At 31.0% G+C, this 27544-nt stretch overlaps 4 protein-coding genes and 1 pseudogene across 5 annotated transcripts; all 5 read left to right on the top strand.

Moving 5' to 3' along the window:
* The first annotated feature begins 4621 nt into the window (after window positions 1–4621).
* Window positions 4622–8502, top strand: LOC107957341 (metal tolerance protein 11). 2 transcript variants are annotated; one of them, XM_041112400.1, is made up of 6 exons: window positions 4622–5108; window positions 6331–6440; window positions 6531–6776; window positions 6912–6992; window positions 7114–7347; window positions 7895–8502. In XM_041112400.1, the coding sequence occupies exons 1-6, from the start codon at window positions 4928–4930 to the stop codon at window positions 8243–8245; spliced, it is 1203 nt and encodes a 400-aa protein (XP_040968334.1). In that variant the 5' UTR covers window positions 4622–4927; the 3' UTR covers window positions 8246–8502. The 2 variants fall into 2 exon arrangements, with proteins under 2 accessions (XP_040968334.1, XP_040968335.1); XM_041112401.1 differs by lacking the exon at window positions 4622–5108 and adding an exon at window positions 5151–5640.
* A 4007-nt stretch (window positions 8503–12509) lies between these two features.
* LOC121229114 (uncharacterized) lies at window positions 12510–15310 on the top strand. The gene is made up of 2 exons (XM_041112399.1): window positions 12510–12778; window positions 13570–15310. The coding sequence occupies exon 2, from the start codon at window positions 13754–13756 to the stop codon at window positions 14204–14206; it is 453 nt and encodes a 150-aa protein (XP_040968333.1). The 5' UTR covers window positions 12510–12778; window positions 13570–13753; the 3' UTR covers window positions 14207–15310.
* A 794-nt stretch (window positions 15311–16104) lies between these two features.
* LOC107961196 (dirigent protein 25-like) lies at window positions 16105–16774 on the top strand (annotated as a pseudogene).
* A 1597-nt stretch (window positions 16775–18371) lies between these two features.
* On the top strand, window positions 18372–20200 carry LOC107957340 (60S ribosomal protein L35). The gene is made up of 4 exons (XM_016892848.2): window positions 18372–18485; window positions 18611–18746; window positions 19410–19566; window positions 19901–20200. Exons 1-4 carry the CDS (start codon window positions 18482–18484, stop codon window positions 19973–19975), a joined length of 372 nt encoding a protein of 123 aa, XP_016748337.1. The 5' UTR covers window positions 18372–18481; the 3' UTR covers window positions 19976–20200.
* Window positions 20201–25193: 4993 nt separating this feature from the next.
* LOC107961195 (exocyst complex component EXO70H1) lies at window positions 25194–27142 on the top strand. Its single transcript, XM_041112396.1, has one exon. It carries the CDS (start codon window positions 25213–25215, stop codon window positions 27034–27036), a length of 1824 nt encoding a protein of 607 aa, XP_040968330.1. The 5' UTR covers window positions 25194–25212; the 3' UTR covers window positions 27037–27142.
* The last annotated feature ends 402 nt before the right edge of the window (window positions 27143–27544 follow it).

Genomic DNA, 27544 nt, shown 5'->3' with positions numbered 1-27544 from the left:
TCTATTTAGGAACCGAATGCGAATCAACACCTTTTGTGATAAAAATGCCATGCAAATACAATCAAAGTAAAATAAAGCAAGTCAGTATTTCATACGCAGTTCAAAGCAAACAAAGAATAATAAATATAGTACTTGCTCAGGTAACCACTAGGGTTTCGGAATGGCTCTACTTAGGGTGGGTTTTTAAGGCTCGCTACATAGGGTTTGGTTCTAGAGTAAAGGTACCTGAACCAGCAGATTCCTCGATCTTCACCCATTATAGGCTCATACAGACCGGGTTCAGTTCAGAGGAATACATTTCCCTATGGCTGCACGGAGATGAAAATCTCACGAAGACATAGGTATGGATGTATTTCGAAAACGATCCACTATCCTGCACGGAGGTGAAAACCTCACGAATGAGTAGTTTCCCACTCCCACTTAAAGGGGTGTGACCACAGCGGTCATGCAATGCAATATGCAAAACTATTTAAAGACTCGAACCAACGCAGCTAGTATTGTATCATATACCACAAAAAATAGTTGATGAAATGCAATGAAATGATCGTATTTCAAAATCAAATTTTCAATTTTCTATAAAAAGACAAGAGTTTATCAACTTGTGGCTTGACTCTCTTATTTGGGTCCCCAGTGGAGTTGTCAAGCTGTCGTAACCATTTTTTTTGAAAAAACAGAAATCGACTTAGATTTTGGAAAATGAAAACGAATAGAGGGAGTCGCCACCAATCCTTTTTGATTAGGTGTGATCGGATCACCTTAAATTGATCATTTTAATAAAAGTTAAGGTTTACTAAAACGATAATTTTTGGTCTACGAAAATTAGAAATTGAGTTCGGGAGTCGGTTACGCACGAGGAAGGGTTAGCACCCTCGATACGACCAAAATTGGTACTTAGTTGATTAATTAGTGTCTTAGTGTCGAAGATTGAAAACTTGAAAGACTTTTTGAAATACGATCCTTCTTTATAAAAATGCTCAAGTGTTAAAAACCTTCCCGTCTTAAAATATAAAATGTCACATCCAGTAAGTTAGGACATGACATCTTAAATTTCCGAGAGCGAGCTTGCCTTTTGTATAAAATTGCGTGTTTTAATTTATTAAAAGAGGATTCAATTTATTTAGAGTAAACGAGAAAAATCGAAACCCAGTAAGTTAGGGTACGTTTTCTCGAATTCTCGAACACCGAACATTGCCTTTAATTTAAAACAAATTCTTATTTCGAGGTGGCAAAATGTTATACCCGGTAAGTTAGGGCACAACACTTCGTACCTCAGACAATGAGCATTTTCAAAACTCGTATATCGATTTAAAAGAGTATTCCGTTATTTAGATTAAGTGAGAAAAATCGAAACCCAGTAAGTTAGGGCACGATTATCTCGAATTACCAAATACGAAATATCACTTTTATGAAAGAATTATTTTAAGGCATTGAGTAAAAACATAACGTGATTTATAGTGATATATAAAAGCAGATTATGATATTAATAATAACGTGTAATAATGAGTGACAATAACGAGCAATTATAAGAAGATGACATAAAAGCAAGGTAAGTAATATGTAAATATAAACAAATGCGCGAGGGAAATGAAATGGTCGAACACGCAAGCAAATAAATAAATAAAAGAATGGCAGAATAAAATGACAATCATAACGATGATAATGATATAAAAGTATATACATATGTGTATTAAGGTACATACGTAATAATAGAAGTAATAAGAAATATATAAAAGAAATATATATAATAATAATAGTACAATATTAAAAGATACATATGCGTAGTATATAAAAAATGTATACGTAATATAATGGAATTATATAGTATATATATATATGTTAGCAATAATAATAATGATAATACAAATAATGAATGATTTAAGGTTTGAAATGATTTATAAAGATATAAATAAATAGGTGATGAAACGACAATAGTAAGAGTAATGATATATATAAGCAAAATAGGTGCGCTAAAATATATGAGTATATATGTATTAAATTAGTTAGTATAAAAAAATAATAGCATATAAGTAATTACAAAAGGAAGAAAATGTAATAATAATAATAGTACTAATGCAATTATAATGATAATAATGTAAAAAAAACAATTATCAATAATATTAGATAAATATATACGTATATATTAAAAATAAATATATAATGATATTAAAAGTATATACATAATATATACATAATATTAAAAAATACATAAAATATAGACATAATATAAAAATATATATATAATGTTTAAAAAGAACAAATATACGTAATATAATACTAATATATATACGCATAATGTGGAGTGTAATGTATATATATTAAAAGAATACATATGTAACATACAAATACATTAACAAAAAAATAAATAAATAAAATAATACTAAGCTATTATATAACATATATATATAGGTATTAAGTAAAAATACTAATAATGGGACATTAATAATAAAAAATACAATTATAACATTAATAATATATAATAGCATGAATGATATTAAAATCAAAAAATAAAAAAAGGTAAAAGAGGGACGAAATTGAATTAAAAATAGGATTTTTGGGACAAATCGGGACGAGATGAAAATGTAGGGGTCAAATGCAACACGCGAGAAGATATAGGGGCCATATGGGGCAATATTCCAACACCCCAAGACGATGCCGTTCAGAATGTCTAACCCTCGAATGGTCCGAGGTTCGAATTGAAGCAAAATTAAAATTAAAGGGCAGATTTAAGAAATGGCCAAAGACTAGATTAAAACCTAACAGAAATGGGGAGGGACTACGTGAGCAATTGTCCCAAACAGTAGAAACATGCGGATCCTCAGGCATCGGGTCGGGTCTTGCACAGGTCAACATCTAAACAACGCCGTTTTGGGTGCTGAGTGCTTGCCCCAAAACGACGTCGTACCAGGGGCCTTTAAAAGTCAAAATTTTTTTTGAAACTTCATTTTGGTTGAGTTCTGAGAAAAAAAGAAGAGAGAAGAGAGGGTTTTCTCTGGAGAAAACCGGAATCGGCCAGGGGGTCAGGCCATCGCCCCACCATGGCTCCGCCGTGCCGGCCATTGTACACGGTGGCCGGAAATCATCTTTAGGTACTTTTTCTCCCCTTTTTATCTGCTTAATATATATATTGTTGTTTTGAGGGATAAAGTAGGGAAAGCAATATAAACAGGTATAGAAAAGACTAGAAATAAAAAACAAAATAATAGAGCGTGGCTAAACCTTCGTTTAACGACCTTTCGAACTCTTTTCTTTTTGATTGCTATTGAGATTTGATTTTTTTTTTGTTGATGTTTTGTGTTCTTTGAATTTAAAACCCCAAAAAAAAGCCGAACCCATTCGGTTTTGTAATGACCTTTTTATAGCCTTATTACACATGATTATTAATAGTTGTTCTACTCTTTCTCTTTTGCAGGTGCAAGTGGGCGGTGATGCGACCGTGGTGGTGGAGTAGGTGGCTGACAAGGGCGGTGGAGCAGGCATGGTGCGATGGGACAGGGGGTAGAGGCAGCTCCTAGGGTTTTTTCTTTTTTCTTTCTGATTTGTTAATTTGGGCTAGGGTTAAGTTTTATTGGGCTCAGTTGGTTTGATTTGTTTTTGGGTACAATAGGGTGTATTGGGTTCGGGTCTGGTATTGGTTCATTGGGCCCGGGCAAAATGGGCTTGTACAATTATTATTATTATTATTATTATTATTAAACCATTTTATTTAAAATTTCTTTATTTCTTTGCTTATTTGCTTATTCTCAAATTTTAATTAAACTTTTACTAGTATTTATTTGTTATTTCATTTATTATTCCTTTTTATTATTTTATTTTATTTTTATTTTTATCCTCTATTGTTATTTCATTATATATTTATTTATTTATATCTTTTATATTCCTTCGAAAATTTAGATTATTCGTTATTATTATTATTAGTATTAGTATTATTGTTATTTACATTATCATCTTCATTATTATTATTCTATCATGCATATTAGTACCGTAATTTACTATTACTATCATATCTTTTATATTTTAATAACATATTATGTCATTATCACTACAAATTTATGTTGCATTATTATTATTTGCTAAACATGATTTTTTTTAACCTTTCAGCCTTTTTTACCATATTCGAATAAACTAATTACACGATATTTCAAATGTTATTTGATTTCGCACAATGCATATAAAAAAGAGATTTTTAAACCGAGATTAATTTTCATTATTTTGGAATTAGAAAAATCGTGTTCTAACTTACGGAATATTATTTCTTTCTAAAAACCAAGATAATCAAATATCTTTTAAAATTAATCATTTTTTTGTGTTTATTCTCATTTCGAGGATTTAAAGCATTGTGTCTTAATTTACGAGAAGTAATCTTTTTTCTCGATTAATGTAAAATGTACATATTTTTTTGTAAAAATTCAATCAAGTAATATTTTAATAAAAGATTGTATTTTAAAATCTCATCAAAATTTTAAAGTGCCAAATATGGGCGTCACGGGGTGCTAATCATTTTTCGTGCGTAATTCACTTCTAAATCTATTTTTTAGATTTTTATGGAGTGAAATATTGTTTTTATAAATCAAATCATTTATTAAAATTATCAAATTATGGGGTGATCTAATCATAACTTATTAGTGATGACTCTTAATTTTTTTTTTCAAACAAAAAGTCGACTTTTAAAAAAAAAAATTGGTTTCCACAATTCATTTTTAGGTTCAACAACCAGATAGTTTATAGTTTATCCAAGTTGAAACGTAGCCCCTTACATATCTTCCCTTCGCTTTCCCATCCAACATTCCTGGACGCAAAATGCCAGGGGATTTTTTTATTCCCGAAATACCCTCGCTTTTCCTTCAAATTTCCAACCTTTGCCGCTGCTAAATTGAATAAACAAAAAGGAAATCACACTTAACAGATCTAAACAATTTTCTTGTTTGGAATGGTGCGCGGGGAAATGGTGGAGATGGTGGCCCGTGAAACCGACGAAGATCTTTCATTGTTGCCACATCAGAGCAATGTTGATCGATCATGGCGGTTGAACTTCGATGGCTTCCAGTTATCTCCCGAACACAAAGACAAAAAGCCTCCTCGTAGCCTCCATGATTGCCTTGGGGTTTTAGGTCATTTCTAGTACTTGATTTTCTTATTCAATTTTCCTTCTTTTTTTTCCCAGAAAAAATATTAATCATGTTTCATCATCTTTGTTGTTGGGTATATTGGATTTTTTTTTCTAGTTCCAATTAGCAATACTCTATTCTATTTTCGTGCTTGTTTAGGATATTTGTTTTAAGTTTCCTTTTTTGTTTGGTGACTGAACAGCTTGGCATTGTACGTAAAAGTTACATTTATATTTTTCGTGGCTGTGTTTTATTTTTTGTATCATGGTTGGACTTTAATTAGCAATATTCGATTCTTTTAATATGTTTGGTTATGAATTTACTCAATTGGTGATATATATATATTATTCTCTGTTTATGGCTACTATGAGTTTGAGTTATTCTTTAGTTTTTTTTAGCATCAAAACTCTAATAGAGTTAAGAGAGGAGAGATTGTGCTGTTTTTTGGTCTTTAAATTTGAGCATTATCTTGATATTTTGAAGCTAAAGAGTGATCAGAGCTTGATCGCCTGGGTGTTTTTCTAGGTACAAGGAGGTATGTGAATCCTTGTTTTAGATGTTGTTTTCATCATGGATTGTGCTTTATTTTGCTAGAAAATTATGGTTAAAAAGTTTGCTAGCTTTTCTTTTTATCAAGCTAAGATTAACAATTGGATTTGCTTTATGTTATGTGATTTCTTGTTTATTTATGTTGTTTTTTGTGTTGGAAGTTTGCTTTAGTTTAAATTTTCATTTTCTTGAAGTGCCGGGATATGATTTCCAAGGATCCTTCTAATGCGTGTAAAAACTAAGAAAAACTATACATGCTGGTGTGGAATACATATCCGTATCCGAAACTCACATCAAGTTCAAGTAACATAACTTACTGCCTTTCTACATGTGAATGTTTATGTAAATGACTTGCTTCTCGCTTTACTCTAACGTGTGTATATTGAAGTTATGAAGTATGTGGGACTTCGTTTTTTAGAGCTCTTTTGGAAAGAATAGAGATTTTTGCTCTTTAGGTTTAAACATGTATGCCATGTTTATATCAAGTTTCTTTTGCTTTTTGAAAGTGGAAAGCAAAAAACAATAAATGAACTAACATGTTCTATGGTTGAAGTTTTAGAATTTACGTATAGCTTAGTCTGTAGTCTTAGCATCTGTGGAATGATGGGTGAATGATTGCAAATGAACAAGACAAGTTACAAGAATGCATCTTAATTGTTTTCTTCAATGGTTTCAGGTCCGGAAGATAACGTGGCTGAATACTATCAGCAGCAGGTAGAAATGCTGGAGGGTTTTAGTGAAATGGATGCCTTAGCTGAGCGTGGATTTATTCCTGGCATGTCAAAGGTTTACTGCAATATCTTCTGTTTTCTCTAGGTAAGAAGATTAGCTTACTTGAATTAGCATTAGACTGAATTTTGTTGCTACGGTTGGCAGGAAGAGCGGGAAAGGTTGGCTAGAAGCGAGACATTAGCTATTAGAATTTCGAATATTGCAAACATGGTTCTTTTTGCCACTAAAGTTTATGCTTCCATGAGAAGTGGCTCATTAGCTATAATTGCGTCCACATTGGACTCTCTTCTTGATCTCTTGTCTGGCTTCATCCTCTGGTTTACTGCATTCTCCATGTCAACACCAAACCCATATCAGTACCCAATTGGAAAGAAACGAATGCAGCCACTGGTCTGTATTCTTGCTGTACCTTCTTGTCATAATCAATTTCCCGACCATTGTTAGCTATGCTGCTCAGACTCTGGTATGAGTGTTCGAACTGAAAGATTATTCTCTCTCTGTATTATACTGGTAATTTTGCTGCAGGGTATCCTTGTTTTTGCCTCTGTCATGGCAACTCTTGGACTGCAGATAATCTTGGAGTCTGTTCGAACAATGGTATCAAATGTGAGTCATGTTTGATTATGCATTACAGTTCTCTTCTCCATTTGATAAATCTTTTACTATATTCACTGATGACTGCTTATAAAGATGGAATGACAAGAAAATCTTTCTTTGTTTTGCCTAGGAGGATGAATTCAACCTGACAAATGAGCAAGAGAGGTGGGTTGTTGGCATTATGCTTGGAGTGACTCTGACAAAGCTTGTCCTCATGTTCTATTGCCGCACATTTACAAACGAAATCGTTAAAGCTTATGCTCAGGATCACTTCTTTGATGTTATCACAAACATCATTGGCCTTGTTGCTGTGCTACTTGCTAAGTACATCGACGATTGGATGGACCCTGTTGGAGCTATCATTGTAAGTGAAAACCTTGTCTCATCTCCATGGTCTTTTTGTTTTGCTTGTGGCATTAACAGTAAAGGAAATAAGGTTCTTCTTGTTGCCACTAACATTCATTATGGTATCATCGGTTTGATTCTATGAAAGAATTGCAAATACTGTACAGATCAAGCCCTAAAGACCTAGGCAAATCATTTATAATATTAGTTGCACACAATGGTTTTTAGAGATCTTGAACTGTCCTCTTCTTATTAAATGTCTTCATTATTTTCTCTTGAAGTACCCGTGTCCAGTATATATCTAGACACAGGTATCAGGATATGAGCCTTCAAGACCTTTCAAATACATTAAAGACTTGTAAAACATTGAACATACCTGTACTTGAGTTCAAGTAACATAGGAGCGAGCTTGTTAAATCAAATGACTATAGCTGGTAAGATTGTCATAATCTTCTTATAGATACTATAAAAGAATCAATGCTTCATCTATTTTCCGAAATATCAAATTTGCATATCATGTTTAGCTTAAAAACATTAGCCTGTGCTCATAAGGCTGGATATTGCAGCTGGCTTTGTACACAATACGGACATGGTCGATGACAGTATTAGAGAACGTGAACTCATTGGTTGGAAGATCAGCAGCTCCAGAATATCTTCAGAAACTGACCTATCTGTGTTGGAACCACCATAAGGCCATAAAGAACATCGATACGGTCCGAGCTTACACCTTCGGGTCTCACTACTTTGTCGAAGTTGATATTGTACTTCCGGCAAACATGGCATTACAAGAAGCTCATGACATTGGAGAATCCTTGCAAGAGAAACTGGAGTTACTGCCCGACATTGAGCGAGCGTTTGTTCATTTGGATTATGAATTCAGTCACAAACCTGAACATGCACAGGCACATGCTCTGTAGGTAGCCATTAACCTCTGGTTTGTCCGGTTGGGCTAGTAAGTTAGAATGTTTCTACCTACAAATTCTATGGCCTATGTATGGTTGGAACTCGAGGTTTAGTTTAGTTTAGTTAGTTCATGTACTGAACCTCGGCTTCTAACAAGTCTAGAGTTCGAGTTTCTGTATTTTCAGTAAAAAAGAATCAACTGAGAGTAAAACAAGTAAAGGTAAATATTGGTAAATGCAGATCTTTACTAATTTTATGCTCCTTTATTAGAGCTCTGACGCCTTTAGTGCTTCTTGTTGATAAATGGATTTGGGTTTGTTTTGAGGGGAATTACTTACTGCTAAATTTGGCAATATTAAACAAAAACGAGAAATAATATAAGATGTGATACAATAAAAATATTATGAATGTAATTATGTTCTAAAATTTACTTAATATAGTATTAAATTTACTTAATCTTATTTAAATATTCCATTAATTTAGTTATAAGATTATAATTAATATTATTATAATGATATTTTTATCTTTTCATAGTTTTATATCATTTACTAAAAAAAAATACAAATCCAAAGATAAAAAAAATGTACAATAGTATTGACATACAAGTTTATTACCATAAAATCTTTTCTTTTACCCATATTGGTTGTGACAAAATCGATTATTTTTTAGTTGTTTTAAAATTTAATTTTTTAATATTTTCTCTAACTGAGTTTATATGACTTAACTCATGACATCAACTTACTAAACACTTAAATAATAGTATATATATATACACATTAAATTAATTTTTTTGTGAAAGAAAAATGAATTATGATTTTACAAATAAAAAAAAATTGTAAGTGGATGGTTATTTTTAGCGGTATTCATTTAGTAACATGGATAAAATGAAAATAATAATTTAGAGGAAAGTTTTAATACTAATTTAGGTTGTGTTGGGTAAACTAAAAAAATTAAATATTAAAAAAATTAAGTAATAAAATAGGAATAATGACAGGATTTACTAGTGTATTATAATAAATTTATCGTGGAATCTATACTTTTAATTTGTTTATTTTAATACCTGTAGTTTAATTATGTTTGCTAAAATGATATTTTCCCTTAACACCGTTAATGACATGGCATTAAATAAATAAAGAGATGAGACGTAAAAAAAAGATATGCCATCAATCTCTTATGCCACCTATAGTGACTAAAAACTAATTTACATGGTTAGAGATGGAGATGTGGTGAGTTTACTTTGGGTTTGCACCCATACCAATCACCATGGTTGTTTTTAGATTTAGTTTACATCGTCTTTTGATTCCAGATATATTTATTTTTAGAAATAATGTAGATTATTGAATAAAATGATGATGATTTCAAAACTTAAATTATTGAATGAAAAAGAATGATGGATTTAAAACTCATTGTGAAATTGTTACTGATTGAGGGATTAATTTTTATAGTTTTTTCACTTTAAAATAATAATTGGTAAAATTGTTTCTAAGTCCTTTATTTTGACACGGTGCTGCATGGCTGCCCATGTTTGGTTCATGTGTCAACTCGTTGGGTTGAAGTGCCCAAGTGATAGATTAGAAAACAAGTCTACGCACCAAAACGAATAAATTAAAAGTATAAGTACCACATCCATAATTTTTTTGTTAAAGTACAAAAGTAAATCTTGGCAGTATCCCATTAAAAAATTAAATACTTATTTAAGTTATAAAATAAGTCTATTTTATTTCTTAAAATTAAGTACAAAATATAATTAAATTGTTTGATAAATGTAATTTTAAAAGAAATAAAATTAAGTCCATTATAAATTCAAATTCTGCTCTATCCGTCACATTCATAATATTTTATCTCATGAAAGCTAGTGGTCTTTACATTATATTCCAAGAGAACATAATCATGGTGCGGACTATTTAGCTAAACAAACCTTGTTAGGAAAAGAGAATTTACAAGTCTTTGATGTTCCTCCTCAAGGAATTCACAACCTTCTTGATAGGGATAGGTCTATGAGTGTTATACTTACATATTAGTTGGTTTTGATTTTCTTGTATCACCAAAAAAAAAAAGTTAAGTATTAAGAAATTAAGTATTGAATTTAATTTATAAAATTTACTTGGTATATTTTTTAAAATTAAATGCAGAATATGATTAGATTGTCTGGTAAATGTAATTTTTAGAGTTTTAAAATAAAATATTTAAAGGATAATATTAAAAGAAATAAAATAAAATAAAAGGAATTAAAAGAAATTCTATAATTTTCTCCACTTTTTTCACTTAACAAGTTCTATAATTTACTTTTTTTTATTTTGAATTACCAAACATATTTAAAAAATTAAATCACTAAAAATTAATATTTTCAATGGGTTATCAAATAATACTTTACTTAATCATTTTTCACACTTCTTCGCTCAAAAATTTTATGTGATTTGCTTTTTATTATGGATTATCAAAGATAAACAAGGCCGTAGAGGATAGGTTTTTTAAGGGTAAAATATGCTCCAAGTCCTTGTATTATTTGTACATTTAGATTTTAAACTCTCAACTTTAATTTCTACAAATTTAGTCCTTTTATTTTTCATATTTTCAAAATTTTAAATTTCAGGTCAAATTATTAAACTTTTCACTTTGTATTCATATAACAAAAAATAATGTTATAATGAATATTAATTTAATAGAAGAATTTTAATGCTATTAACAATTAAACTTGCATTTTTAAATTTGAAAAATAAGTTGACTAAACACTTGAAATAAAAATAGGAAACTAAATTCTAAATGTACAAAAATAGAACTTAAAACATATTTTAACTTTTTTTTTATATTGTAAATGACATATTTAACCCAAATTCAATAAAAAAAACTGTATGACAGTAAATATATAAATTAAACACATATAGTTATATGAAAGGGAATTGTTTGGTGCACTACCAGTAGAGTAAAAATTTTCATAAAGGTGAAATTAGACTTGTTCATAAATTGAGTTACTCATTCAGGGTTGCCCGAAATTTGGGAGGGTTTAGACAAAAATATTAGACTCAAAAAATGAGTTTGGACAAAAAATTTAGACTCATTTAAAATATGGCTCAGGGTCGGCTTGAACATTCAAGGCTTGTATCCGGCCCGACCTGTTTTTAAGTTTATATTATGTTATTTTATATATTATGTAATTTAGAACACATTAAAAAATAAACTTATACTAAATATATAATGTTATTCTAATGTAAACATTAAAATAATATTAAGATGATTGTATAAAAAATTCAATAAATAAAAAAGGTTTAAAATTATTAAATATTAAAATAATATAATATAAATATTTTAAAAAAATTTTAAAAAAATATGGCCGGGACTAAAATGGGCTTGGATTACTCATTTGTAAATATGGACGGGTTCGGGCAAAATTATAAGTCCATATTTTGAGTAGGGTCTAGCTTGAATAAGCATAAAATATTTTAATACCATACTTAAGCTCAGCCTGAACTTGACGTGTCGCATGAACACCTCTAAGTGAAATGTTGACATGTGTTTTGAAGGAATATTAAAAAATAAAAAATAAATTAAAACAAACAAGTATCATGTACTAAACATTAGTTATGAAGTTAAAAAACTTGAGATATAATATTAATAGAATATATTACATAAAAGATTTTCTCAAAAAAGAATTATATAAAAGATTTATTTACAAAATATTCATGAAGTATTTATCTTTTATAACAATAAAAATATTTACTTTTAATTTAATAATATTTTAAAAAATTGATAGTTTTCTCCGCAAGAGAGTATACTTTTTAGAGGTTAATTTTTAAAGTATGGTTTAAGTTATTTTATTTAAAGATATTATATAAAAATAAAAAATTAATCTTAAAATAATATTTATTATTTTTTTTAGAATTTAAAAATTTATATTATTTGAGTTAACGTCTAATTACATTTTGAGTAAAAAAAATAAAAATAATACAGCTGGTAGTATAAATCATTTTGGCGCCACAGAATTTGATTTTGAGCGTAGTTTCAAACGACGACCTACAAAATTTAAATTAATTTGTTTTTCTTCTTACTTATTATTGGATTTAATTTACGATTTTGATCTCTGAATTATTATTATTATTTTCTCATTTGGTATTTAAATTATTATTTTCATTTGATTTTATTCTAATAAGTCAAAATGAAATACAAAAAGAAAAGATATAATTTAATTATGATTTAAACCTTATTATTATCTCCGGAATATTTTTTTATTCATTCTAAACCTTAAATTCAATCTAAAGAAAACCCATTTCCCAGAATCTTATTTCGTTTTCATTAATGAAACATTATTACTATTTAATAATTTCTTTGGCGTTTAAATTTTGGTTTTCTTCAAAGTTTGACCGTCCAGCTTGTTCGACATGTCTGCTTCTCTATTTCACCTTTCTTTCTTGATTTGTATGTCAAACACTCTCGAAATTGATAAATAAGAAACACCTGAAGTAATACAGTTTAGACTGAAACTGTGTTGGGCATCTCTAAACTCAATACTCAGCACCAACTTTCTTGCATAAAACTTGGGCAAAAAAAAGGTCTTATCTTTATTTTCTTCCTTTTTTTTTTCTGGGTTTTTGTTCATTTGTTTAAGCTCTTAATATTTGTTTCTGCTATTGTCAAAGTTGGATTCTTTTGCTTCTTTGCTTTTAATGATTTTGTTTCTTTCATTTTTTTTTTGCCATTAGCCTTTGCTTTATAAGCATATTTATGAGTCTTCTAGAAACTTTCTTTTTTTGCCTTTTATCAGATGTTCATATGACTACTTTTAAGTGAAAACTCTTTTCTGCTTTAATTTTTTAACTATTCTTATTAATTTCTTGAGAATTTTTTATGATGATGTTTGTTTTCCTTTCCAGGGCAAGGTTTTCTTTACAAGAAAATTCCTAATAATTCTCTATTTTCAGTTTTAGTTTTGATTGACAAGGGCTGAACATCCTATTTAGTGTTATATATATGTGTGTATATGCATATGCGTATGTATATACACTTATGGAAAGCTGTTAATCCTAGTTTCTTTCCCCTTTTAGATCATAGTTTGTATATCTAATATTAATATGGAATATCGAGGAAGCAATGCATTAAGTTTATTTCTCTTTGATTCAAGATGATGTTTGTTTTCCTTTAATAGAGAAAGTTTTTTTTTCCCTAGAAAATTTCTTGTATTGTTCCCGTTTCTAGTTGCTATTGGTTTAGGCTGAACATCCACTTTAGTTTTGAATTTTGATAAGTGTTTGTGTGTGAAGAAAGCTATTAATCCTGGTTTATTTTCCCTTATAAATCTTAGTTAATCTTAGTTTGTTTATTGAAAACTAATTGACATTTCCAGGAAGCAGAGGGAGGTCCCGAAATTGAGTATTTGGGAATATACAGTAAGTAAATCCGAATCAACATCTGTCTTCCTCTTGATGAGCAATGGATGGCAGTGTTTGCATTTCTGGTTGATCCTCCTTCATGCATTTTCACATTTCTGTAGAACGCTGTTGAATTATAGGAGTATCGGTTTTGACTAGATGAAGAAGTCAACGAATGTGGAATCTAAACCTACACCGAGTGTCATTGCAAGATTAATGGGTCTCGATGAGCTCCAGCCTCAGGAACTTGTCAAGAAGCCGAAGCAGCAAAGAGTGCTTTCCGAGAATTATCGACGTAAAGTTGCTTCCATAGGTGTTTGGGAGAAAAAAACAGGTGATGAACACCGTTCCTTTCAGCTCAGCATTGAAGAGCAGGAGTTCATCAGGGAAAGTGGTCCATCTTTAAATGAAAGCTTTGCAGGTGCAGAATTTATGACATTCGGTATCGAGCTTCAACCTTCGAAAGAAGTTCATTCTGGACTACCTGGGTTACGGTTTGCGGGTTCTAGAAAGGATTGCTTTGAAAATCATTTTCAGAAACCAAATTATCCGACGACCAAGCATGTCTATGAACAAGAAGGCAGCACTTCTCACCAGCAACTGAGAATGTAAGATTGTTAGAGTCAGCATACGCCTTTGGATGTGAAAAAACCGACATATACAGGAAGGTTCGAGGTACAACTCATCAAGAAGATCCTAAATTGCTCCAAAAACTTGATAACCGTCGTGTAAAAGATTCCCGAAGGAAATATGGTCATGATAGTACTTGTATGGTTCCTAGATTTCGTCATGAATCAAACAATGAAAGATGTCCTTCCTTTAGGAAAATTGTTATTCCGAATCCTTTGGAGGTAGAGAAGGCTAAGAATTGTCTTGCTTCTCCTAGTTTTAGTGAAGCTTCGTATTCAAGTAATTGACCGAAGCAGGTTTCCGTGGTAGAAATCAGGATATATGCTCTGATCAATGGCAATTTCCCGAAATCCAAATAGGCCCTTCAGTTTTCGATAAATTAGAGAAGAAGTATGGTGAACAGATATCTTGGAATAGGTCAGCAAGGAGGCTACTTTTTGACCAAATAAATTCGGGTTTAATCGAACTTTTCCGACCATGCTTTGGAGAACCAATGTGGGCAAAACCTGTTGCAAGAAGGCTTAGCCATAGGCAGAACTTGAAGGAGATCGAAGAGCAACTGTATAAGCTCTTAGTTTGCCATGACAAAGAAGCAATAAAGAACTCATCTGAGAAACTATTTAGAAAAGATGATGGATGGTTATTCTTAGGATATGATGTTGAAGTAATCTGTAAAGACATAGTGAATTTGTTTATTGATGAATTGGCAGCAGAGATTGTTAGCCTAGAGAGTTTTTGAAAGATTTTTGAAGTTTTTTCCATATATTTGAAGGATCTGTGACATGAGTACTTGAAGAAAAGTGGAGTTCGGAGCGCAACATAGAACAAGGTTGTTTTGCATTTTTTTTCATTCATATTTTACAGAAACTTGTGAGAAAAAATATAGAAAGAGTTAGTAGGAAAATATACATAACATAGTTCATTCTAGGAAAATATACATAACATAGTTCATTCTTTGCATTAGTGTGAAAAGTCAAGTTGTATGGATGTTTGTGTGTGTGTGTATAGTGGGATGATGGCAGATGCCATTACGGTGTATACATGTAAAGGCTAAAAGGTTTTGTACTTTGTTACTAAAAGAAGACAACGAGAAAAAGAAAGGATACGTTTTTTTGTTGCCCGCTATGCAGTTAAAGGTAAATACTTTATATTCTGCTAAATACTAAGATGGGTTCGGATTGAACTTTTAATGGAAAGATAGTTTGAAGAACAGGAAAATCACATATGTATTTTGGATTTTGATTTGACTTTTCAAATTTTTTAAAAATTTAATTTTGATTTGACTTTTCAAATTTTTTAAAAATATATTAATATTCGACATCTACTTCAATATGTATTTTGGATATAAGACATTTCAAATATTTATAATATATAATTAAAAAAATTGAAGTAAAATAGGTTAGAAACATATAGTCTTTTTATAAATGAGAAAGGTGCCATGAACTTTACTTGGAGTTAAACCATCACCCAATCTTCCAACCATTTCTTATCTTCCACTTTCTGTAAAACTTCAACAACTCCATACATACACATACACATACACATTTACATATATATATACATGTATGTATGTGTATGAAACTTCAGTTCATCAAGACAAATATAAATTCCTGAGCTTGTATTGTTTTTCCTTGCCAGAAACATATTAGATGGAAACCTATAAACTCATTTCTGCACTACTTCTCACCTTCACAATTGCCTTCTCCACTTCAGCAAGAATGCTTGATAAGCAACCCTCAAACCCATCCAATCCTGTTTCAACACCTGTTTCTAATGTACCACCATTGACCACCCCACCAGGCTCAAACCCTAACCCTACTGTGGTTGGTGGTGCAACAACTGGTCCCAATCCTGTAAACCCTGACCCTGACCACCACACGCTGACCTTCTTCATGCATGACATCCTAGGTGGGTCAAACCCCACTGCACTAGCAATCACCGGCATTGTCAACAACCCTGCAGTCAATGGTCAGCTCCCATTTGCCAAACCAAATGGTGGCAACCTCCCACTCAACAATGGCATTAACCAAAACACTGGGAACACCGGCATTCTAAACAACAATAACCTCCCATTGCTCACTGGTCTCGGTGGCAACACTCAAGCTTTAAACAATGGCAAGAACTTAAACAATGGGGCTTCCAACTTCGCTGTCCTAACTGGGGGCCAACTTCCTTCAGGGTCGGCACTGCAAAAGCTCATGTTCGGAACCATGACGGTCATGGACGACGAGCTGACTGTCGGACATGAGCTAGGGTCTGGGCTCCTAGGCAAGGCACAAGGGTTCTATGTTGCTAGCTCAATCGATGGGAACAGTCAAACCATGGCATTTACGGCCATGTTCGAGAGTGGACACTACGCTGACACCCTTAGCTTCTTTGGGGTTCATCGGGTCGGTGTATCGGAGTCTCATTTGGCCATCATGGTGGCACTGGGAAATATGTTAATGCAAAAGGTTTCGCCATTGTTAAGACCATACCAGCAAGCAATCAACAGCAGGAGACTGATGGCTTTGAGACAGTGCTGAGTTTACTGTTTATATTACCTATTAGATCTGATTTGAGAGTCAAAATTCAAAGATTTCTGATTTTTTTAATAAAAATTGTGAAATTTTATGTGATTTATTTGGAAAATTATACTGTGTTATGAATCTAACAAAAAAAAATGAAAAATTTAGAATTTGTTGCGTAAATTTTGAGTTGATTTATCCGGTTAAATGAATATGTAACAACCGAATTAACCAATAAAAAATCTGATTGAATTATTAAAAAATTTCTTACAAAAATTTATAATGTAAAATTTAATCGGCTTAATCACAAATTTGGTCACTAATATTTACATGCTTTGTCAAAATGACCTTAATTGTATTTTCGAGTCTTTTTTTTGCTATAAACCTTTGTTTTTTTTTTCAAATTACGTTTTTTTAATAGATTTGATGAAATTACCATTAAGAATTTAATGGGATGATGTGAAATTTTATATGTAAAATATTTTTAATAGAATGTAATCTATATCGAAAATATTGAATGTGTGCTTTTTTTTAGATAATTACGTTTATTTTCTTTAAGTTAAAAGTTATTTTTTTAACTTCATGAATTATTTATTTATTTTATAATTTTTCACATGTAATTATTTTATTGGGTTACCTAAATAATAGATTATATCTCATTAAAAATATTCCACATATGAAATTCCACATTACCCCGTTAATTTTTTTAATGATACTTTCATCAAATCTGTTGAAAAATAAAAGCAATTTGAAATAAAGAATAAATGTTGATGACCAAAAAAGTCTAAAAAATACAATTAAAGTCATTTTGACAAAACATGAAAAAAATTAGTAGTTAAATTTACCATTAACCCAATTTAATTTTCAACTTTTCCTTAAATATTGTAAATAGAGTTAAAAGCTTTTTTTTAAGGATGGGTGAAGGGATCCTATTTCAGGAGTTGCATCGACAACTGCTGTGGCTAGAGAAGAACTTGGTATGTGGCGTGGAGGAGTTGGGAGAAACATTGATAGATGCAATGTTGGGCAGGTTAAACTTTGGACTATTTATGATGGACTTCTTATAACGTGGGATGCTAATTGAGTTAATATCCTGGTCGAAACAAATTATTCTCAAACTGTGGAAGCCGTTTTAGATAGGTCTTGTAGGTAATTGTACCGGCCGGGACCTAACTTTGAGAATTCAAGAGATTTGTAGGAGACAATAGAAGGTGGTCATTAAGAAGATTCCAAGAGAAATTAATAGAGCTGCTTATACGTTGGCTGGGATTATGAAAGCTTTCTCTTATGATCCAATAGTCTTTTAGGAACCTCCGGAAATAATCATGAAACATCAGCGGATAGATGCTTGGTTTTTACATGATGTTACTAGAATAATATTGTAATTATTGCTGGGTTGTTTAAAGATTTTAATCCAACTCTTTTTTAAATATTTATTGTCAAATTCAACTCTTTTTATAATATTGATGACTAAATTAAAAAAATATATAAATATTAAAAAAAACTAAATTTTAGAGAAATTATAAAAATCGATTTGTGGAGAAGCTATACTCATTCCTCCATTAGACTTTATCCAAACAGGCCCAAGTTTAGAAGCCCATATAATATTATAGCCCAATAAACTACAATAAAATAAACCAATTTTAACCCAATTCTTTAGAACCCTAGTCTCCTTTTAATATTAGGGTTTCATCATACTTTAAGAAAGACAGAGAGAAGCCGGCACTTCTGAAGAGCAGCGGAAGAAGCAATGGGTAACTCTTCAAATACCTTTAAAATGTTCATATTTTTCTTACATTTCCTAAAATCAAACATGGATTTTTCATGTGTTTTAATCTTTGTTTCATGTTATTGTTTGTAAATCGCTTAAAAAAAACAGCGAGAATCAAGGTCCATGAGTTGAGACAGAAATCAAAAACTGAGCTTTTGGCTCAGTTGAAAGATCTCAAAGCTGAGCTCGCTCTTCTTCGTGTTGCCAAAGTTACCGGTGGTGCACCTAACAAGCTTTCCAAGATGTAATTTTCTCTCTCTGTATTGTTCTTTTTTAATCTGTTGTATGTGTTAGCTATGGATCGTAAGTTGAGGGTTAATTGGGTATATGCAAATGGAACTTGATTTCCTAGTTTATTTGGAGAAATGGGTATTCATTTGTTTCTAACAAAGGATTTTCTTGTTCGATTGGTACTTTCTTATATTGTTTTTGCTATGTAGTGAAAGTGAATTGCTGGTATCTCTGGAACAAAGTTTCCCTTCTGTATAGTTGTTAAAATGTGTTGTGATAAATAAAACGTTAAAACATTTAAGAAATTGGTTTTCATTAAGAAGCTTAATAATTTCGCTTTTATGTATGGAACAATATGTTTGAATTTATATTTATTTTAGCCATATGCCATTTTTTCTCCCTCGAATTATATCATTTGGTGACTATATGAGAAGCGAAAAGCAAAGTAGCGATATTGATTCCGATATCATTTGATTGGCAAGTTCAGCTTTTAAAGAGCTAGTTAGGACTAACGTATATGTTGGTTTTGAAACTGTACACTTTGGAGTGCATTGTATATGAGTTTCATTTTTGACTTGTTCAATATTTTGTTAGACCTTGTTGATTTGGCATGTTCCGGTTCCGGATTCATTGGCTTTGGCATGTTATTTTGATTCTTCTGTTTGTATGAATGCAGAAAGGTGGTGAGGTTGTCAATTGCTCAGGTGTTGACAGTGATCTCACAGAAGCAGAAGGCTGCACTGAGGGAGGCATATAAGAAGAAGAAGTTCTTGCCCCTTGATCTCCGTCCAAAGAAGACCAGAGCCATCAGGAGAAGGCTTACCAAGCATCAGGTACAGACATTCTTTTGATTATGCGAATATGCTTTTATTATAGCTTTTGTTGAATAAGTATTTTTTACTAAAATCCTAGTGTGAGTGTCGGGTTAAGTTCACATACCCATGTCTGAAGATGTGCTTGTTATAGGTGTCAGACATGAGTACATTAAGAAAATGAAAAGTCGGAAATCAGAATAACATAAAATCGTGCCATTTCAGCTGCCATGCAGCTTCCATCCATCTTGAATGCATAGAACTATCAATGAAACATGTATTCGGGTTTAGTTTGCTTGCTATTTGTATAGCTTGTTTGGTTGTATCTGAATATCGATTTGTTTGCTTGCCCTAGGCATCGCTGAAGACAGAACGTGAAAAGAAGAAGGAAATGTACTTCCCCATGAGGAAGTATGCCATTAAGGTGTAGGATAAGATATTTGAGATTCTATTTTGAAATCCGTTTGTGTTTACTTATTTGTGAAAACCCGAGCTGTGATTTTGTTTGGTTTTTATGTTTTTGAACATTTTCCCATATGTCAAATCTAGATTTTAATCTTTTTGATGGAAGTGGTAATTAAATGAGGGACATTCTGCTTAAGAATGAAATTTAGATGGAGGTTAGAAATGAAATCCATTTATCTTTGTTTTGAAACATCTCACTAGTGTCATGCTGGGATCTTTGCTGGTCAATGCCATATTTAGGAACTTCTCCTCGGCATTCCCTGAGGTCGCTTCAGTCATGATTTTATACCCCTCCTAATTGATGTCAACGATGAAGATGGCAATGTCAATTGTTATTAAGGCGAATCTTGAGTGAGAATTTAAATGGCGATGGAATACTTTTATGGGTTGGAATGTAGTCGAGTTCAAGCTCAAGCGATAATTAACCCAATTTAGTCGTTGGATTATAAAATTTTTTCCATTTAAGGCATTTAAAATAAACAGTTTGCAATTTGGGCACTTATGTTACATATAGTTTGTTTAATTTTCACTTCTAATTTGACATGTGGATCAATCATTGGGGTAATCTCTTTCTAAATTTTAAAATTTTATTTTATGTTCTCAAGTTATCCTTAATAATTGCTTAAGAAATTTAATTTTTTTGATTGTATAATCTTGAATGGAATTTTTTTTTAATTAATTAAATTAGTTGCATGTTTTTTGTTTGAGTAAAGAAGTGATGAAAAGAATTATGAATTTTGTTTGGCATGACCGACAAAATTAAATAATTTAATCAATTTTAATGATTTTTCTTTATTTTTAACTTAGTATGGAAGATTTAAGATTATATAATCAAAGGAAATTTGTGTTTTGTAGAAATTATTAAAGATAAGTTATTTGAGTTGATTTTAATTTGAAAACATAAAATAAAATTTAAAATTTTAAAAGAAGATTAAATTAATTAATTAATTTCAATATTATAATAACAAATCGGCTGACATTATAAAGGGATAATTTTTTTTAATAATGAAAAAAAATTAGAACTTCCGGACAGGGTAAACACGTACAAGTTGACATTTTTTTAATTCATTATTTTAAATTCTGTTATTTTTCAATTCAATTCTTAATATTTTTTTACCTCAATCAATATTTAAAAATATATATATATATTTTTTTGAGTTGTCAAAATGAAAGTGATGTAAAAATTAGGTGAGCAAAATGAAAGTATAAATGTGATTTGATGTGTACAATTAACCACTATTAAAGATTTAACAATTAGGTGACAAATGAAAGTGCCTTAAAAATTAGGTAATAAAATTGTAGGGATTCACTCGAAAACGATTTAAAAATTAGATAACGATTTATCCTTAATTTTAATTAGATCAAAATCAAATTTATAGTATTTATTAAAAAATCCTTTTATTTTATTTTTTTCTCAGACAACTTGGGATGCATTAATGATGCATAGAGTTGATATGCAAATAGGGCAACAAATTTAAACTATTTTTTTTTGTCATTTTCATCGTGTTTTAACTTTTTCATATAGTGTTTTTATCATAATTTATCATAATTACTGGAGAATAAATTTTAAATTTATTTACATACGATATAAAAATAATTAATATTTTACATTATAATGATTTAATATAATTAAAATTATATTTATTTATAATTAATTCTTTAAACCCAGGCATAGTGAAGTAATAAAATGTCGTATATTTTAGACAATAAAACAAAATCTTTCAAATTTGATGATCATGGAACCTAATTAAAAAAATTAAATTGATTGATTTAAGAATATGTATAGATGAATTGAATTAGATGATTAAACCGGTTAAATTAAATTATTTATTTTTAAATATTTTTATGATTTATTTAATTAAATTAAATAGATTAATTAAATCGAAAAACTAGTGCCGTTTAACTACTGATACTTGCTAAAACTATCCTGCTAAAGTCTACCATTGCGCCCTGCTTCTATCAAAGTAGTCGATTGAGGACAGAAGGAATGGAATCCATGCAGCTTGACCTCCAAGCTAAACCTTCAAGTAAAGATTTATATGTTGAGGTATGTGTTTTTTAAGTTTCAAGAAATAAAAAAAAAAGAAATTATTATAATAACTGAATTAAATAATTAATTCAACAATTAATTAATTAATTAAGAAAAAAACTCACATATTTAGGTAAGGTGAAACCCGAACTTAGGACTTTAGTTTTTAGGGTTTAGTCTTACTATTGAATGAAAATCTCATTAACATGATTTTTTTATCCATTGAGTTTTATATTAAATACCGGAGAGCGTATAAGAGTATCAACTTTAATCCTTCATAACTCACATTTTTCTTTTAAATCTAATTACACCGTAAATAGTCAGAACCATCTTATTTAGAAGAAAAGTGTTAAAAAAAAAAAACAACAATCTCACCGTGATTAATTAGCTATACATTTAAAAATGAAAATAAATTTCTCCGACAAGACTCCGAGGCAGGAGGCAGGAGGCAGGAGGCAGTCTAACATTACCCACACAATAGAGATTTGAAAGTTAAAAAACATTGGGAAAAATAGAGCAGAAAATGAGAGCCGCAAATTCTTACTCGACCAACATTAGTCAAGTCTTAGCATTGTCCAAATGCCATCATCTTTGGCTTATGTTTCAACGCTGTTGCTCCTTCGAAAGTTTCAAACCATTATCATCAAAAGTCAACCACATAACCTCTTAATATTGTATTTATGTTGGGTTTTTATTTTACTTCAATTTTCCAAAAAATTGTTTTTTTAATGATTGAATAATTTTCTGAAAAAAAATATATAAATGGGAGTAAACGAATTATAAAACCAATAGCTTTGGACCAGAAACTCAACTATTGTTGTTTCTTACTTACTTCTTGATAGACCTTGGATTCCTTTTTTCATTATTCTAACGAGAATAATTGGGAATTGAAAGTTAATTATTACAAAATTATTGTTTAAATATTTTTTTGGATTAAAGTTATATAAAAAAACCTAATAAAAGAATAAGGCCCGAAAAATGGGCTTGGACAAAAAAATAAAGACCGTTTAAAAACAGGCCGGGCCTCGGTAAGACATTTTGGGCCGAGCCGAGCCGAGAATTCACTAAATAAAAAATTATTTTATAATATTATTTTCTTATTATTTTCTCCCTATTTGCTACTATTTTACTAGTATGTTGCTACTATTTTGTTGTTATTGTTTGGATATTATATAAAACTTATTTTATTGTTAATTTTTTTATTATTTTAAAGGCATTTGCTAATTTTGTTATTATTTTAGAGGCATTTGCTTGTTAAATTGTATCTATTTTAGTGTTATTTAAGTATACATATTTTTTAAAATTTATTTTCAATTTATTGAGAAATATTTATTTTGATGTTTTTAGTATTTTTGATGGTTTATATATATTTTAAAATTATATAAAAAATAATATAAAAATTAATATGGGCTGGTCGGGTCAAGCTCGGATTTTAACATTTTTATTTGGGCCGGGTTTGGACAAAATTTTAGACCTATTTTTCGGAGCGGACTAGGCTTGGGCCTAACAAACGGGCCTAAATCTTTAGTTGGGCCCGGCTCGGCCATACACACCTCTACTTACAATCCGCATATAACTCTTTTTCTTTTTCATTTGTTTATCAATAGTATAAGCATAAATCATGTATAAATTATATCCGAATTAGATATGTATATTAAACATTTTCATTATTTATAATAAAATTTTTTAATCTTTTAACTTTATAAAAAAATTTATTTTTGTTATTCATTTAAATTTTTGCCTGTTCAATTTACATTTAGTTGTTTAAACATCTCAAAATGGATGAAAATAGTTAGCGTTTATTACTTTTATTGATGTGGCATACCCGTGTATTGCCATGTGGTTGACATGTTAGCACTTAATTAATTTTTTACAATTTCAAATTATTAAAAAGATTTTTTAAATAATTTAAATAATTTTTAATTTTTAAAAATAATTTTTATAAAAAATTTTGAATATTAAAAAGTTAAATTAATTAAATTATGACATGTTATCCATGTGACAATCTACATGTACATTATGTCAGTAAAGTTAAAAAATGTTATGACAAAAAATACAAATTTGAAGACTAAAAAAACAAAAAATTAAATAGAAGGCTAAAATGTTCATTATACCTTATTTTAATCGTATTTAAACTCTCCTATCATACCCAAATTTATCAAACTTAGTCTGACTCGAATGAATTGTAATTTATTAATTTTAAAAAAATTAAAGTTATTCAAATTTAATTATAAAAATATTTTATTTTTAATATTAAATGAATAGTAATTTTAGGATGGCCAAAAAATAGGTCCAAGGATAGCTATGTTTAACTAGACCTGTTCCTCGATCGGACTACCCGTCCAGGCCTAAAGGCTCGCTCAAAATTTGGGAGGGTTTGGAAAAAAAATATTAGGCTCGAAAAATGGGATTGGTCAAAAAAATTAGGACTGTCTAAAATATAGGCCGGGATTGAACTTGAACATTTAAGGCTTGAGCCTGGCCCGACCTGACCTGTTTTGAGTTTGTAATACTTTATATTATGTTATTTTTATAAATTATGTAATTTAGAACACATTAAAAAAATAAACCTATACTAAATATATAATACTCTCTAATGTAAACATTAAAATAATTTTAAGATAGACTATAAATAATTTCAATAAATAAAAAAATATAAAATTATTAAAGATTACAATAATATAATATAAATATTTTTTTAAAAATAAAAAAAATATAGGTAAGTTTAAAATAATATTTTACAAATATAAATAAATTTAGATAAAATTAATTGGGAGCGAGCCAAACTCATTCACTCTAGACTTATGTTTAAAAGGATTGGGGACATATCATACTTTGCATCCAATTAAACCGAACTTCCGTCAATTCCCTTTGAGTTTCATTTTAGCAAATGTATTCCATTAGATGAAATATTTTAGCAAATTTTCTTTATATTATTTTATTTTAAAATAAAGTAATTTTAATTTAATATAATTAATAATTTTATTATCATATAATGAATGAATATAATAACTAATCACGCCACTGTTGTTGAAAATATGCAAGATATCTCAAGCATTCAACACGGAATTAAGTCAACGGTAAACATGCTGCTCCATTCCTCTATTTATTCCTTCTCCTCCCAAATCCAAATTTAGCACCAATCTCTCTCTTATACCTTGGAAGCTTCAACCATGGTGTCTTTTCACACTTCAAACAACACCTTGTCTCCCACTTCCACTTCTTCACTTCCAACCTCCCCTACATCTTCAATGGTGGAACAAACCATTCAAAATGCCGAATCAATCATCAAAATATGGGACCTAAACTCTTCCTCATCAATCTCAATCACCCCTCTCTTTCACCGTAACAGAAAAGAAGCTAAAGAGTACCTCAAATGCGTTATGGATCTTCGTGGAACCATGCATTTTCTAGTTTCTCAAAATTCGGCTCCCCATAAGCTCGTCATCGCTCAAACCCTCATGCAAATCGCCATGAAAAGGCTTGAAAAAGAATTTTATCAGATACTATCGTCCAACCGTGAGCGGCTCGATCCCGAATCGGTCTCGACGAGTCTGTCATCCTATGGTTCGGCCAGTTTTGATGTCGAAGAAGATGAGGCTGATCAGCTGAAAGTAGCTGGCGAGTCTATCAGCGAAGTGGAGAGGGTCTCGGCGTTAGCAATGGCGGATTTGAAAGCCATTGCTGAGTGCATGAGCAGTTCTGGCTATGGCAAAGAGTGCGCCCACATTTACAAATCGTTCAGAAAATCGATAGTGGATCGAGGATTGTATCTTCTTGGCATTGAAAAGTTCAAATCTTCCCTAATCAACAAAATGGATAGAGAATATCTCCATCTTACAATCAAGAACTGGTTGAATGCAGTCAAGATCGCTGTGAAATCACTCTTCAATGGCGAAAAAATTCTCTGTGATCATGTTTTCTCGGCATCTCAAACTATAAGAGACGCTTGTTTCGCTGAAATAACTACGGAAGGAGCCAAGAATCTCTTCAAGCTCCCCGAACTCATCGCCAAGAATAAGAACTCACCGCCGGATAGAATCTTCCGGCTACTCGAACTCCACGGAGCGATTTCCGAACTCCGGCCGGATATCGAGTCGATATTCAACGTTGAATTGACTTCAGCCATTAAACTCCAGGCCCTTTCATCACTGCAAAAAGTTGGTGGCTCGGTTAAAACATTGCTCACGAACTTCGGATCATCAATCCGAAAAGACTCATCCAAAACACCGGTTTCCGGCGGAGGAATTCATCCCCTCGCTCAATCCACGATGAGTTACTTATCTTCCCTGTCCGATTATGATCGGATTCTCTCCGACATCATATCGATTCATCCACCGATAGACAACGCACTATTTCCGGAATCTTACTTTAACGATCCTACCGTCATCGAAGCTCCGAAGCAAGCCGCTTCTGTCCATCTTGCATGGTTAATATTGATCCTTTTATGCAAGATTGACAGTAAAGCACAACTATACGAAGATTTGTCACTTTCATATCTTTTCTTAGCAAACAATCTTCAGTTCATCATCAATCAAGTTCAGACAAGTACCCTCAAACATCTCTTAGGTCATCAATGGTTGTCCCGACATTCTCAGAAGATCAAACAATATGCTTTGAACTACGAATCAGTTGCTTGGAATCGGGTTTTCGAATCTTTGCCCGAAAGAACAACATCAGAGTTGTCGTACGAAGCAGTAAAAGACTGTTTCAAAAGATTCAATGCTGCTTTCGAACAAGTTTATGTGAAACAGATTTCGTGGATTGTACCCGATGGGAAGTTAAGAGATGAATTGAAGGTTTCGATTGACGGAAAACTTGTGCCGGTTTATAGAGAATTCTACGAAACGTTTTCGACGAAATTGAATGCGGATTTCGTGAGGATTTCGCCTGATGATTTGGGGAATTACATGTCGGATTTGTTCCATGGAACCCGGATTTCGTCGAGTTCTTTGTTATCATCTTCGTCTCATTCAAAGGGTTGTCTTCTTCGATGAATGCTACAATTCAAGAACTGTGAATTCAATGTCTGGTTTACAAAATCTATGCAATTCGTTTCCTTCTTGATGTTTGCTTTTAATTTATTGTTTAGAGATTCAGATTGGGAAGTTTGAAATGTTTAATTGTATGATCAAAGGATGATGAAGTATGAACAGAATTACAGAACTTTGGATGAATTTGAAAATTTTTTACCATAAATTCCTTGGTTGTGTTTGGTATAATACAAGTACCCAAACTCAAATTTTACCATTAATATATAATCTAGAAAAAAAGTTATTATTGTTGAAATTTAACCATTAAAACTTAAAACTTGGACACCGAAGGCCTGAAACTTAGAATGGAAAGAAAAAGAGCAGATAAACCAAAATAGATATACAATAGTTTTAGCCTTGCACAGGTTTATAAGTGTAGGTTTTATAATCTAACGTACTAAACCAAAATCAGATAAGAAGGTTCAAATCATATCCTCCTTCCCCTCCACAAATTTCAATGATGAAAAAGACA

Source organism: Gossypium hirsutum, chromosome A05 (assembly GCF_007990345.1).
Source record: "Gossypium hirsutum isolate 1008001.06 chromosome A05, Gossypium_hirsutum_v2.1, whole genome shotgun sequence".
NCBI lineage: Eukaryota > Viridiplantae > Streptophyta > Magnoliopsida > Malvales > Malvaceae > Gossypium > Gossypium hirsutum.
Note: the sequence above shows the minus strand (reverse complement) of the source record. Positions and strands in the feature narration are given on the sequence as shown.